The 16,587-nt window shown below is 35.5% G+C and overlaps 1 protein-coding gene across 2 annotated transcripts in view; it reads left to right on the top strand.

The window, feature by feature from the left end:
• Positions 1–16,587, top strand: part of prkceb (protein kinase C, epsilon b) — a 107,268-nt gene that overhangs the window by 10,928 nt on the left and 79,753 nt on the right. For both annotated transcript variants that reach the window (XM_084092923.1, XM_084092924.1), the window contains exon 2: positions 14,495–14,558. In XM_084092923.1, coding sequence (XP_083949049.1) covers positions 14,495–14,558 — 64 coding nt within the window. The remainder of the gene's footprint in view (positions 1–14,494; positions 14,559–16,587) is intronic.

Raw genomic sequence — 16,587 nt, 5'->3', positions numbered from 1 at the left:
AGATCTGCAGAAAACAATAGTGTCATGGCTGCTTCTCAAAGCTCTTCTCACTGCCAGACACAGCACACCCTCTGCGACGACATCCATGCCCTCTTTCTTTGCCCTTAGTGTCTGTTTTAGGATGCTCTCGCTGCAGGAAAGAGCTAACAATGTGAGATCGCTTTTTATAACATGCAATAGTGACTCTTGATGAATAGACTAAATATAAGAAGGAATGACGTGAATGCACATAGCTGGATGTGAGATGATTTTAAACTGTTCTTGTGTTGTAGCTAACTGATGAAATTCATTGCTTCAATTTCAGCTCACAATGTCACAAGCTTGAAATCAGAGTTGATCTTTTGACATGCAGAGTTTCCCGCTGTTGGTACTTGCTAAGCATTCTCCTACCATTGCTTCTTTTCTTTGTTTTAAAAAGCAGACTTAATATGTATCTATTTATGGGAGACGGCGAGCACATTAAACATTGTGCAGTGCTGCTTTTATTTAACAAGCAGTAAAAACGCGCCATCCCGCACCCAAAACCAGGCTTCGAATCAAGGACTAGTGGGGCAATGTTATCCTGCACCACTTCACAGACGATGAATGGAAGGAGAAATTTAGAAGGACACAACAGTCATTTATGACACTATATTCATCAACAACAGCTCGTTCCGTATGTCATACATCATTACACCATTTCTTCATCATTGCACATGCACAGAAATTTAGAGTTTCAGTTTTCAATCAGATCTAGTGTTTACATGTCCGATCAAATGGATTAGAAAAGGTTTAAAACACCCCTTTAGAATTCAAATGAAATTTAAATCAGATTTGGCCAATTCATTACGATTGATGCAATTACATTTTTATTCCGACTGTTCTACTATTCCATTTACAAAGCATTTACAAACCTATTATTAGGGTCCATTTACAGCCAAGTATGTATGTATATATATATATATATATATGTGTGTGTGTGTGTGTGTGTGTGTGATATGAGCCACATTTGAAGCTGTTGTAAAATAGCTGATATAGATCTTTCTAACGGTTTTGATTAAGTCTGGTTCTGGTATTGTATCTGGGCCATTGTATTATGTTGGTGTCATGTGTATATCCCACAGCAGTGGACTAGTATTTATATCCTTAAAATGCCACTGCACTGATTGACAGACAGGACCAATATAAAAGCTGTCTGGAATGGATTGACAGGACCCTTTCTTAGCTTGGCCTTGTTTCCCCACGGGGCCCGACAGAGGAGCGGACAGTAGTATCCTCCTGGTGGCCCTGGAGGAAACAGGGGTCGGGGTACTGCCGGGCCGAAGCTAAAAATACCAGCGGTGCGTTTGAGTCGCACGGTAGCCTGGGCTTCCTGTTTTCACTCTCCCATATTTACTTCCCAGAGAGATAGAGGGACAGAGAGGAGGTGGTGGGGTGATGCCTTCAGTGATATCACATGAACTAACTTATTGATTTTGATTCCCACAGAAAGAAAAAAATTAGAATATATTAAAATAACCAACAATTAGGACTTTATCTGCAGCCAGTACTAACTCTGATAGAAAATCAGCAAATTCTTTGATAAAGTCTGTATGGTGCCCTGGTGGCCTGTATACAGTAGCCAGCACAAATCTCAAACGGGATTTATCGTTTACACTAGATAGTGTTACATTATGGCTAAAGGTACAGCTTAGGTGAGAAACATTGCTGTAGATTTATTTTTTTCCATTAAAGCTGCTATATATGATTTCAGATGTTTTGCTAACTTGCTAACCACTAGGGTCAAAGTACTGTATACTTCAGTTTTGACGTAAATGCTAAGTATATTACAGTCGAATAGCCGCATAGTTTTTCAACGTATAGCGTGAACACAGGTGCTTAACACATGCACACTAGAAAGTCTCATGCTTGTCCAGTGTCTGCACTATTTCTATCCAGAAATTATGACCGATAACATTTTTTTTTTGTACTCTTTTGAACTAGAAATGCAGTACCTCCTTACAGTTTGTCCAAGTGGCCATCTCTTGTTGTTGTCAGCAAAATGATTTGCGCAGTATATCAGTATCACATTGGCTGCCTGTTTATATTTTTGTTACTGTATCTTTTTATTTTCAGGGATTCTCAGAAGGGGAAGTCGTCATAGTTTGGTAAACTTTTATAGTGGTCAATGGGAGACTACAGCAAATATGATTTTTTTTGCATTCTCATTTGCTCCAATAGCAAAAGAAAAAAATCACGACAGCATTTTTGTGGCTTTCCAAAAGAGGAAAAAAATGTAAGAGATTGATTATGGCATTCAAAACGGAGAAAGACATAAAATTTACAGCCGTTGTGTTAGAAACATTCTCACAGCAGTGTTTTTTTCTTTCTTTTTTATATGTAACAGAATTAGGGTTATAAACGTTATAAGCGTTATATAACTCTTTCCTTGCCATTGGCGGAATTTTCTGGCTTTCTGTGTTTTTACTGTTATAAGGTAAGGGGCGCTATTTCGCATCTTCTAAAAAAAAAAAGTAGAGAATCTCCGGATCAAAACACAGACAAAAAAGGAGCAGAAACAAACAATAAAATCTTTGCTTATGCACATTGTAGTTTTTGAAAAAATAAATAAAAAATCTCAGCTTTTTGTTCAAAATGTTGCTTTTTTATGAAACTTACCCACAATTAATTGTTTTTTAAATCATTGTGACAGCTAATAACTTGATGAGGGCTCAGAAACAACATCAGAAATGCTTTTGAAAAATATAGATACATATCCAATAGCCTACTGATGAAGTACTTGAGTCATTCAAATGTATTGATTTGCTTTTTAGTGGCTATTGTGATATTTTAGTGGCTTGAGTTTGACATGATGTGATTATTACCTGCCATGTGACACAAACCTCTTCTCTACATCTACAATTAGTTGCTTGATTGTTGACTCTGAGACAGACCAGCTGCAACCCTGCGATGTGATAAGAGGGAGGAACACGTTTTCTCATGTTCACATTCCTTAAATAACAAAATAACTTAGAAAAGTCCCTATGGACTAAAACGAAGAAAAAAGGGAATGCTCAAGAAAAGTCCTTTTGTGAGTGTGTGTGTTTACACTCATATTGGTTCTAAGGGCAGCGTCTAATTGAAACAGATGGACAAGAGGTGGTAGGTCAAAAGCATGACTCGAGTTTACACTCATGTGATGTCTGTCTTCGTTTGCTCTTTAAGTAAATTAATGTTAATGTAATAGTGTCTTGAAGGGATGCAGTGTAAGAATGGGCATTGATGCCTGACACTCTTTCAGCATTCAAATCATGCTATTTGAACAGTGTTGAAGAGTCACAAGGGAGATCGAGAGACGGAATGCTTTTAAGTGGAGGTCTCTGATTTGAAATAAGGCTGTCACCACTTGAAATATCTGCTAATGCACATACCAAAGCTTGTAAACATGTTAACACACGCACACACTGGCACATAAACCTGATGCGGCAACAAACATTCTTGTGTAGATAATAACTTGGGTGAATCTCACAAAAACATTCAGGCCACATTTAACCCCCCCAAAATTAATTATATTATGCATAAATAAAATAAAATCCCACTGGGATTTTTTATATATATTTTTTTTTATCATTGTGACATTATTTCCATGACATTTGAGCATTTATTCTTAATACTGTATTACTGTAATACTGTATTACTACCGTAATACTAGTTTAATTTAATTCACATTAAATGTTAATTATTTGACATTTTTACACTTGTAAACATTTTGATGTAAATGTACACATTCATTATCTGATGAAATCGGCTTCGTTAATGTTTATTTTCCTCTCACATTGACAGTTACTAATTATTACATTACATGAATCACGTAAATTATAAGCCTATTTTTAATAAAAAATGGCGAAATTAGACAATTTTATTAGTTTGCCTGATTATTTTTTCTAATTCAGTTGATTATCTCTCCCCATGTATTTAAGCCCTTAGTTCGTTTAATTCTTTGTTTGGTCTTGTTTTTGGTAGTTTGTGGTTGCGTTTTCTTGTCAATTATCAGTGTGTTTGTCCAACTTCTGGCTCACCCTGTTGTGAGTTTTAGGCGGGACTACAAGTTTGTACTGTTTCCATTATACCTGGAGAAATCCATTAGTATTCTGCCTCAGGAGTAGTTGCATGACTGGTGCAAGAATTTCCAGAAATTTGTGATTTGAAATCAGCAATCTCTAAAAAGAGATTTTTGACACGTTCGAGTAATAATAGTTTGCATGGGCATGATTATAAACACAATGTAGCTGTAAAAGTGGACCGGTGGATGAGTTTACCTGTTCGGACTGATGATGTCAAATGTCCCCGACAATCTCTTTTGTCCCATTTACCAACTGTTAACAAACGAAACAAAAAGTAAAAGCTTATAAAATCTCAAGTAGGGTATCATTAATGCATTTTATGTCATAGAATAAAATGTGAAAATATCTCGAGCTTTTGTTCAACAAAGACCTTATTGTAGGCATTTAACCAATAATCCTTTCAAAAAACCTATTGACTTCAGGACGATGGAACCGGAAGTGATAATTCTTTTACAGGTTTTTCCCTACAAAAATATGTCATCCCAGCAGCATAGTGTAATGAACTGACATTTTGTGCTATTTATTAAATTATTATTATGTCTTTATATATTATTTATTGAATTTTATTTTTCCAATGTTTGTAGAATATATGCATAGTCAGAAGGCTCATAATGAGGTTTATCGTGTGGGCAGGACTAGCCCAACTGCAAATGAACAATCTTTATGGGCACCTGCACAAATTTCAGTGTCCATCTGTTAGCTATAGTGCACAGATTTGAGCACGGCCCTGTGGAAATAGAAAATTCCAAATGCTCGTTAACAAATATGGGGATTTTTCGAAAGTGGTACATGAAGCAACCCTAATAACACAGCACTTATGCTGACTTCACATCCTTTTCAGAAGATCTCGCTTTTTTAATGTGCTTTCAAGCAATTTTGGTCGGAACAAAATGAATCTGTTGGGAAATGACATATTCACTTACTCTAATGGAACAAAATGAAGAGAAAAATGATGTGCATTAGGTGTGCAATCAATGGGTTTTCTTGGTATTTTATAATTGAGCTGCCTCACATAGTTATCATAAATGTTATCAGTAGTACAGGTTTTCATTTATTCCCTGTGCAGTACAACTCGGAAAGTTAAAGAGTCTCAGGACTCAAAGAAAATACTTTCACCAGTTAACAACACGGTAAACACGGCTTTTTATTTTTTCATCTCTTAACTACAATCAATCATAGCTTGGCAGCATTAAACCTGTTTATTACCCAAATATTTCAGCCGTTCTTATGATCGATGTTAAAGGCCCTGAAACAAACACTGTGGACATTTAGCTGCTGCATAAATACGTTTTGTATTTAGAGACTTGAAAATGAAAATATTTAGTTATCGCAGAGATATTATTTCTCTCTGTCCAGGTTTATGTGTATGTTTTTTGTTTCAGTGGAGTCTCAATTAGCTTGAGGGATCTGGTGTGCGTCACCCCTCATATGAACACACACTCCGCAAGCGGCTAAACACACTGTCATCAGAGAGATAAAACACAACATGCTCCTGTGTTCTGCCTGGACAGCTGTCCTCTTTCACCTGCGCTTGCTTTCTCTCTTTTCATCTTTCATTATTCTCCATGATCTTTCCTCACGTCACGTCTACACAACAGTAAGGGTGTGCGATACTGAGGAAAATTGTATCTCAATATTTTCGTGGATTTTGTAGATAATGATAATTAAGACAATATTTTGCTGAGTGTGTTATTGGTACCTGGTTTAGGACTGCCGTGGACAGCTGACTCCCAAAGCTTTTGATATTCTTCATATTCTGTGCGGTTAGTTCACAGCAGTGAAGTTTAAATAGGTTTTTATCATTTATGGGCATTTTTACCTTTATAATTTATACTTTTTTTTTAACCTGATTAAATGTATGCGTCATCTTTTATGTCAGATTCCTACTTTTAATCAATAAGTTCAATTAGAATTAAAAGACACTATAGAGCTGTTACCAATCAAATTAAATCCGTAACGAAAAAATCTCTTAGCAATGCAGAGGTGGCATAGAAGCTGCCTCTTTAGATCTTTAGATCTTTTGATCTATGACATACTCTATTTAACCTACAGGTACAGTTGCATTTGAGATTTATGTTTTAAACATTGAATATTGAAATATGAAATACGTTTTGAAATATTAAGATAACATAAATATGAAACTAAAACTGCCAGTAGGTGGCGGCAAGTAACTCTTAATGAGTGAGTCATTGGCTGTGTCTGAAATCACTTTTTGAGTAGGTACTATATAGTATGAATGTGTGTGTAGTATGAATGTAATTGGACATACTACTGTATATTCGCCATGCTGTCATTATCATGTGACCTACCAACGTCATTGCCATTGACAAAATGCTTTTTTTACTCATTAAAACACTTTAATGAGTAAAAAAACGTATTTTGTCACATAATGTTTTCACCTAGCCTGGATGCCAGCTGAATTTAGCCCCGCCCACAACACTTGAGGTCGGGAAGTTCAGTCTGGACTTGATCCGTTGTGGAGCAACTATGCTCGAACCAGAGCTGTTCGGACCAATCAGATTGTCAGGGCGGGCTTTATACGATGATGGACAGATGATCAACAGTAACGTAATCATCCACGTCACCAAAGAGCGTTTGGGTTGAATTCGTTTACAACAAAGATGACTGCCGCTGGAGAATTGAGATGTGCAGATTCCGCCACATTACTGTTATAGAACATATCGACAGCGCATTAATTTTAAAAGAGGAACTGCGATCAAGGCATTTGTCGATCGGAAAGATGAATGAAGAACATACGTCACTTACTTCGTTGCTCTGATTGATTGTAGGTCTATCCAATTGAGTGCATTTTCCTTCCAGGTTTGGTTGAAACACGCCCCTTAATCACAGCCCAATGGAGCAGTATCAGACTCATATTCTGACTAGAATCTGAGTATGACGAAGTCAGGCTAGTTTTATGCGATTTCGGATGCAAGCATTGAGTCACTCATTCATCCGATTCGTTCAAACGGCTGATTCATTCATGATTCATTCATTCTGCTTCTCTAATCGCTCTCGTGGTACTTGGATGTGATACCCCGATCGGTCTGTGCAGAGCCGCTTCAAGTCGATCAAGCCTATTGACTGTCTTAATGAATGAGTCATTGAATCAGTTTTTCAACTGATTTATACAGTAACAAAACACATCTGTCTGTTGCTTGAAGATGCAAAACAGTTCTGCTGTGGCTTTGTTTGGAACTATTTTTGCAAAAACAGTTAATCGTGCAGCCCTAACCCCTACACAACAGTGTGTTGGTATGCAAAAATGTATTTCCATCCCTGTCTGTCATTGGTCAGCATTATATACTGTAAGTATAACATTAAATACTTCACCTTTAAGTGTGATATTTATTTTTGAATATGAAGGCTCAGAGAACTGGAGGGAGGAGGTCGAGTCTGACACATGGTCAGAGGTTGTGTGTCTAGGGTCGAGGCCAAAGTGACCGTTCCTCCAGCTGTCTCTTTATTAATGATTGACAGAGATGAAATAAACACCCTCTTTGTTTCTATGTTGTCCATTATCAGTCCACACACACACACACACACACACACACACACACACACACACACACACACACTCACACACACACAGCACTGTGTAATCCCTTTTGAGAAAGAGGTGTGCTTTATTTTATTGAATGTACACTTATAGTGTACTTCAAATCTTAAAAGTATATATATAATTTTTTTTAAAACTGTACTTGCAGATAATATAATATTACTGAAATAAAGACCATTTAATTATACTTAAAGAGAGCACACTTTCTTGACTTAAAACAACACAAACACTGCACTTTTTATTTATAATGTGAAATTAAGTTTTACCTTAATCATATACTTAATAATAATCTTTTGTTGTGCTTTTTAAGAAAGTACACTTATTTTGATGTGTTGACTAAAATACTAAATCACATGTTAAGTACTGCATTATAATTTTAACTGTAGTGTGTTATTCAATATTACATTTAAAATGTGTATACTTTATATGTACTTAATTGCAACTTTAAATAATTACAAATAGATTTAAATGCATTACATACAAATTTCAATAGAAATGAAATGAAAGCATGTTTTAGTTTTACCATAAATGCTTGCCAGTTACATTCAGCAGTATACTTTAACCATATTTCAAAAACAAGTGATCAAGTCACTGGAAGTGATCGAAAATAGACAAGCTCAAAATGTTTTAGACCCCTTTTACACCTGTATTTAGAGTCGTCCACTTGTGATCTGATCGACCAAAATGTATCTTAATACAGGTGTAAACAGCCTAAGTGGGTCAAAAAAGTATAGACATGACGTTCCTAGGGTCATTTCAGAGAAACAGAGATTTAAGAAAAAGTCTCAGTTTGCTCTCTTTTCAGTCACTTTGCTGTCAAGGAGAAATGATTGAGACAAAGAGATTTTTTAGGAGTTTATGTACCTAAACATGTTGTATGTGGCCGTGTGGAGGCGAATGAAATTAAAGTGCCTGAATTGAATCTAGTTGAGCAATTTCATTTTGGTGTGTGCGTGTTTGCATGCGTCACTGTGTGTCAAAAATAAGCTGATAGAAATGTTTACATTTGTGTACTAAAAAATATTTACTGTATATGTAATAAGGGAACATCTGGATGGTGTCAAACACACGTCACGTCTCCACCTCACACAGTTCCTCTACTGCAATAGGACAGACTGGAGTTGGCACGGTTTCTCTGTTATATATCTGGTGGAACAAACATCAAGATCACCCAAAAAGATGCAAATGAAACCTTAAATTGTTGAGTAAAAACAGCCACAATCAATGTTACAAAATATTTACTGTATTCCAAACTTGTATGACTTTCTTTCATTTGTGGAACACAAAGCTGCTCAGTGAACAATTAGAATATAAGTGAATAACTTAATTTTCAAACGTTATTTTGGACCCCATTCAATTTCATCACTTTAGAAAAACCTGGCAGCTGTGGTTGCCTGAATAATTTTGCAAAAAATACAGTACAAATCAAAGTTTATAACAAATAGCTTTTTCACAAGCTGAAGTATACTAGTATCCAGAAGGTGCACAGAGTCATTCACACACAAACAAGACACCATCATGTTAACACACAACACTTAAATAATGCAATAAACATTCATTAAACAACAGAAGATGGCCCAAATGTATATAACTGATAACAAAAACTATTAAGCAAAACATATTTATTTAAAGGAAATAACTTCAAATGTAAAGTGCAGGGAATTCTGGGAATAGTTTACAGTTTTTCACTGTAAATTATAAGCTGATTTGTTCTTTTTTACTGTAAAAAAACCTGTACATTTAGCAGTATTTTACAAAATTGATCTTTTACAGGTTTTCCCTGTATTTAGAAAGGAAACTTGGCATATTAACAGTTTTTTTCCCCCATACCGTTTATACAATAATTTTACAGTAAAAGGGGTCCTATTATGCCATTTTACTAGAATATGCTTTTTATGCTTGATTGTTAAAAAAACACATTTATTTTTACATATATTTTACATTATTACAGCACCTCTCTCCCCTAACTTGCTCAATGCGTCGTCCGGTTTCAAGAAAGCCCTTCCTTCCGAAATGCGAAAAATCTGTTGTGATTTTTGTTGCTAATTTTCTAAGGGCAAAATTTCTAAGGGCTAATTTTTCTAATTTTCTTTGAACACCCTTACAAAACCGAGAGCTTAAAAACTCTATAGTAAACACTACATCAAGACTGTAATGCTAGTTATCAGGCTAGCGGAGGCAAAGCTTTGCCCTTTGTTTACATCATAGCAACAACATCATCACGATCGGGTCTCTTCTGAAAATTTTAACTAAACCACTCAATTCATTTGGATTAGTTTTACGATCTCTTTATTAACTTTTTGAAGCGTCAAAGTGTCAGTTGTGTAGCGGTCAATGGAGGAACAGAAAGCTTTCAGATTTCATCAAAAGATCTTCATTTGTGTTCAGAAGATGAACGAAAGTCTTATGGCTTTGGAAAGACATGAGAGTAAATTATGACTACATTATGAAAAATTATGAAAAAAAAACAAACTGGTAAACGGATTGCCAATTAAATCAAATAAATAAAAATATATTTTTTTATAGGTATATGACCTTAATTCTGACTGGAGGGAATAACTAACAAGATTTACATCTTTAAAACTTGTATAACATCTGTTGATCTAATCACTTATAACTTATAACTTAACAAACATTACAGCAAGCATTCTAAAGACCAGTAAATCACTGCATCATGAATGTTCTGGAGAGCCTCCAGTATGGATTTTGTAAAATCCTGATTCATTCATCCTCTATCATGCAAGGAGTGAAGAAACCACACAGCAGCCTCAGGGCATTCACTGTAAAAAGTATCGTTTTATCGTGAAAAACGTGATAATTTAAGTTGAGAAAACTTAATTTCTTTAGGTGTTACCAATTGAAGTAATTTTTTTAAGTTGATCCAACTGTTCACTTTTTACAGTGTTCAAAGACAAGTTATGCTTTGAAAAATTAAAGTTTGATTTGAATATTCATCAATTCTGCAAACAGCTTTTGGGTAGTTGATATGAAATACTTTTGGGAAGCAGAAATGTCCTGCGGCTTGATATTATATACTATTATATAATTACTTTAAACAATTTGATGATTTGTGTTTTATGATTTCTGTGTTCTCATATTAAGGGGCCATGAAAACGCAAACTTTTGAAAGCTGGATTTTGAAGTGCACGTTTTGGAAAACGATTCAGTCATCGTCTCCGTATAAACTGCAAAAACGCAAATTTGTTAATAACTGTTTAATTGTAAAATTACGTGTTCTGGCCTGGGAGCATAATACAGCTGGGATTGTTTTGACAACGTCGTCTTCTGTACGCAAAAAAAGCTAAGGAAAAACTGTTGTTTTTAGTTGTCATGTAAACATACCCTAAATGAGAAGCTAGGGAATTCAATTGAATATTTTTGGTACTTTTAAAGGTGCAGTAAGCAAGTTCTGAGAAATTTTTTGATACTTGAAATCAAACCAAACTTGGTTTGTGTTGTGGTGCTCAGTCCAATCCGCTTTCAACAGCGTTTCTCAAAAATCGCTTACTGAACATTTAATGCATTTGTCACAACACAGGGTTATTCGAAAATAAAACCAGTGAAGACAAATAGATTACTAAAAATGCTGAAAAAATTCTAGATTCTTTTTTTTTTTACATTTATTTTCTTTTGTAGTTCCAGTGCTGAATAAAATTAACTACTTTTATTAAAATCTTGATGTTGATTAATAAAGGCTCATGCTCAAAAGATATGCATAATCTACTCTTGTACCAAAGTAGAGTGGAAGGGCTTATTTATCTATTTAGTTAGCAGATGAAAGTGACTGGACAATTTAGCTATACATTTTCTTTTTCTTTTTCTTTTCTTTAAAAAAAAAAATATATATATAAATTGTTGATTTGCAAAATCATTTTATCCCCCTTCCCAATTGGAGGAGAACCATTGTATCTACCATACATCCATTAAATTCAAAATGGTTACAATGTTACAATCTAGTTAAAAAAAAATCAAGGCATATTTTCATCAAAATAGTTCATATAACAAAATTTGGTCACATAATTTTCACTAAAATGTTTTATTATTTTTCAGTTTTGTGAACATTTTTGAGTGATGATGCAAATCAATAACGAAATTAGTAGTTTGAACCAATTCATCAAAAAAAAAGTTTACTTACATTACCATGATATATACTGTATATATATATATATATATATATATATATATATATATATATATATATATATATATATATATATAAAGAAATTAATATTTTTATTCAGCAAGAATATATTACATTTATCAGTATACATTTATAAGTGACAGTAAAGACATTTATAATACAAAAGATTTCTATTTCAAATAAATGCTGTTCTTTTGAACTTTCTATATTCATTAAAGAATACTGAAAAATGTAGCGTTTTCCACAAAAATGTAAAGCAGAACAACTTTTCAACATTAATAGTAAGAAATGTTTCTTGAGCAGCACATCAGCATATTAGAATGATTTCTGAAGCATCATGTGACACTAAAGACTGGAGTAATGATGCTGAAAATTCAGAAAATGCCATCACTGTCACTATCGGTGGCTGTAGTAAATCGCACAAAGAAGGATACAACACAGAACAATCTTTAATTCAATAATCTAAAATACACAGCAGATAACACTGAGAGAAAATAACGACCACAAAGATAACACAGAACAATAAACAGAGGAAACTGAAGACTTAGGGTACGTTTACAAGACAACTATATGCTTAAAACGGAGAAGTTTTGAGTTCGACACCACTGTCAAAATGACCCCGATTCACACGGATTTGCGAAAACGACTAAAAACGCGTTATTCTGCTGCCAGGCCACTAGAAGGCGATTAAACACTATAGACTGAACACGTAATATGCATGTACATGACGTCATCAGGGACTCGCATTTTTGTTGTTTTCGTTGAGACCGTTTTAAAAAACGTGCGTGCCCTTTGAAACCTGTTTTCAAAAGTTTGCGTTTTCAGTCACCCAAGACGATGTTGTCGTGTAAATGAACGCATCATTTTTTTTCCGTTATTAGTTGAAAACCGTGTCGTGTAAACATCCCCTTAAATATACGGAGATAACGAGGAAACGCAATGAACAACAGGTGAACATAATCAGTAACTAAGGGAATAAGGGGCCGTTTACACGGCACAGTTTCCAACTAAAAATGGAAAACGACAACAGCATTTTGGGGGCTTGAAAATGCAAACTTATTATTAAGTTATTAAAAACTATACTGTTATTGTTTCCGTGTAAACGGGGATCGGTTTGACAACCTTGCCGTCTGTTCGTAAAAAACGTGTATAGCGAAAATCCGCTTTTAGTACCCTGTGTAAAAGTACCCTGAGTAGCAAACAGAACTCAGGCAAAACAGTAACAGGGAAAACGAAACCAAAACACAATGAAAACTAAACAGACTATAACATAATCCTGACAAGCACAGGATTAAATCGCATTTTAAAATATATTACAATAGAAAACAATTATTTTGAATTGTTATACTATTTCACAGTATTACTGTTTTGCTGTATTTTGATCAAATAAATGGCTTGGTGAGCATAAGCGACTTCTTTAAAAAACATTAAAATAATATTGCTGACTATCCCAAACTTTTTGAACTGTAATAGATGTGTATTCTTGCCTGCTAATGAAAAGTTTTGTCTCATGAAATCTGTTTCGCCATGATAATGTATGTGATATAGTGAATATTTAAGAATCTCAGCTATTTCATTTTTGATACCGGCACTTTTGGTATTGGGAGTGTGAATTTTTGCGTGTGCGTGCGCTTGCAATGGGGTTTTTTCTTCTTTGCACTGGTGCATCCTGTGTAAAACCTGTGTTGACTGCACTAACATGATACGGCTCGCCTCTAACCCAACTCCCACACACATCCTCACTGTCTCTCACTGTCTCTCTCTCTCTCTCTCTCTCTCTCTCTCTCTCTCACTTTACTCTCATAGCATGTACAAATCTCTCCACTCATCCCCACATCCTCCCTCCATTTCCTGCTTTAATCTGGTTTTGATGGAACAGCCGTTATGCTGTCATTAGCTGCTGAGAGGAGAACTGGGCCTAATATCAGTCATTTCAGCCTCAACACAACCCTCACAGGGCTCATGTTCACTTAGAGACTGTGCTGTTTCCTCTGCTGGTGCCACATACTCAGCATTTATTCGGCTAATCCTGGCCATGTGTGCTTGTTTATTTCCATTAGTATCATTACTGATAAGTAAGGCTTTCACAGGTGGTGTGCAAACCTAATGAAGCATGAAATCACTGACACTAATTTATTGTATGTATAGGATGCACATGGATGGATTTTTTTTTAATACAACATAATTACATCTGAATTTGACCGTGTGATCATCATGCATTTTTGTTTTATGGAAAAAATCCATAAAAATCCAAAATCCACTTGGTTCAAAATGGCATGAAACACACATTTCCAACATGGTGGATGTTAGCCAAAAAGAATGTATTTTGTTAAATAATTTAGTAATAAACTGCTAAAACATATGCAATTTAGCATATATTCAACTTTCTTAACAAAGATTTTAGTTTAAAAATATAGATGATATATAAGCAAGCAAAAATAAATAAATAAAAAAAAAATATTCTGGTACTGCTAATATAGTTGGATTCTTTGTGATAAATTCCTAGTTTTTACTTATTTGTAAGTGTACGGAAATTATTGGGAGAAATTGTAACACTTATTATTGTTATAAAGATCCAGTCTGCTTTTTCAGAAAATGTGTTTACTCTAGAACATTAATTTGACTCTTAAAAATAGGCCAGTGAAGATTATTGAAGATGTTCCTTTGCTTTGCTGCTGAAACATAATTTTCTTTTTTGGATGGTCCTTACAGATAGACTTGGAGCCAGAGGGGAAGGTCTTTGTCATTATTGACTTGTCCGGATCATCCAGTGAAGGTAAGACATCCTTGTAAACTTTCTGTGATCGCATTACCTGTCATTTTAAAGACTGCTTGAAACATGTCCATGTTAACCATTATACCTAATACAAGAATTCTTATAAATACACTGTCTGACACAGTAAATACTCACTGGACGTTTGAAATAAAAAAGTAATAAAGTGATAGTGACAGACACAATGTATGAGGCCTTCGAGATGGAAACAAAACTCAAAGCTGAAAATGGCATAGTTCTATTAACATATGCCATTGTTTGAAATGCAGACTTCTGCAGAGTCTGTGCAGCTGCTCTTTCTGGAAAGCATATGAAGAGCTGCAACTTTCTGATCTTGATGTTGCCTCTAGTGTAGCTTGATTTAGAAAAGAAAAAACACTGTTGCGCGATCATTGGACCCAGATCCAGTGTGGCAGTGATTCCACCCAGATAACCTCCCAGATGTGCCTCTATCACGAACACTTGCAACGGCCAAACTCCTATCATACCCCTGGATACACATCAGAGATGGCCCACTTCAAGAGCTCCTTCATCCTCTCGGCTCAACTCCTGCTCCTGGAGGCAGAACATATGATCACTTGCCTTTCACACTGATATAGATGCTGCATATTAAACATCTCCTCGTGTCTACACAGACCTTGTGTCCGCACCATCAGTGGTGGAATGGCACAGTTTGCAAAACTGTTAGCCAGGAATTTCTCCAGGAATAGTCATACAAAGAGAGGCAAGCAATTGTCATGTTTTGGAAAGGCATATGTTGTATTTTGAATGGTTATCCCTGAGATAAGATGCTTAGCAAGTATCATAGCTAGCATAACCCAAAGAGGTTTAATAAATCTGGAAAGAGTTAACAATTAGCATTCCTATTCATGTCAATGACAGTAGCTCTGGTGTTATGCGAGTCCTACAATATATTAACAAAGCTAAACATGGTTAAATTAAACATTTCCCTTCATTTTTTTTTTAAAATTAGCCTTTGGTTAGCAAACTAACTGCTTTAGCCCAAAGTATACTTTGGTTTTTACTTGTACTCTTTAAGTTTTACAATGTAAATTTCATTATCAGCAGTATGTGCGTACTGTACATGCATCACACATACTCTGTACTCTCAGCTTGCACATACACCTTGAATTTGTCCACAAAGTGGCAATCCTGGCCCAACCCTTTGTTTCACAGTCGAAAAAGAAATGGAAGAGAGCCCTGCTGAAATATCCAGCATTACTGGTCACCACTATAAGTTATGTTTTGCATGCTGAGACTAGCATGGGATGCTGGTTGTTGGTTTTCGGGTCCCCAGCATGGGAAGCGTGAGTGCTGGTAGACCAGATTGGTTTTGCTTGAGATCAGCATGACTATGCTCTGGTCCAGCAGTGAGACCAGCACTATACCAGCTCTAACCAACATAAACTAGCCTGGACCAACATGGAGTTCATGTTGGTTTATTCTTGATTTTTTTTAGCCAGGATGGAACAACAAAAACTATTAGAGAGCGCAACAACAACAGACTTGCACTTTAACAAGCGCTTGTGTGATGGGGGTTAAGAGATACACAAAATTCTAGTTTAAATGAGAATCAACTCTTTATATCACATACATTTTGGAGAGAAATGGCGCAAACACTGGACAAAAATGAAACTTGAGCATGTGTCAAATGTTATCAAATGCATACAACATGCACTTCAGGGTTCAGCTGTCAACGCGGCCATCTATTATTGTTGCAGTCTCCAGTAGTCTCTTCCTCATCTTCCTTTTTTTTCTACCATGAAACAATGGCCAGGGGGAAAACTGTAGCCCAGACTAGTGTTGCCATCTTCTGGAACAATTAATTGCAAATAATTCACTGCACATGTGGTACATGTGGCACACTGTAAGAAAAAAATGGCCATGAAGAAATCTGTCACGCACACTGTACACATACGCTAGTGTACGCATAAAAATGAAGTATACTTTGAGCCTTAGCTGTAACTTTGCATTAGTTGCATCTTTTAAGGAACAGGTAAAAAAAAAAGGTGCGTTTTGTTTCTGTGTCACT

The sequence above is a fragment of the Abramis brama genome (genome assembly GCF_963993115.1).
Source record: "Abramis brama genome assembly, chromosome: 19".
In the NCBI taxonomy this organism is placed as follows: Eukaryota; Metazoa; Chordata; class Actinopteri; order Cypriniformes; family Leuciscidae; genus Abramis; species Abramis brama.
The sequence above is the reverse complement of the archived record's forward strand: the minus strand, read 5'-3'. Positions and strand labels throughout refer to the sequence as shown.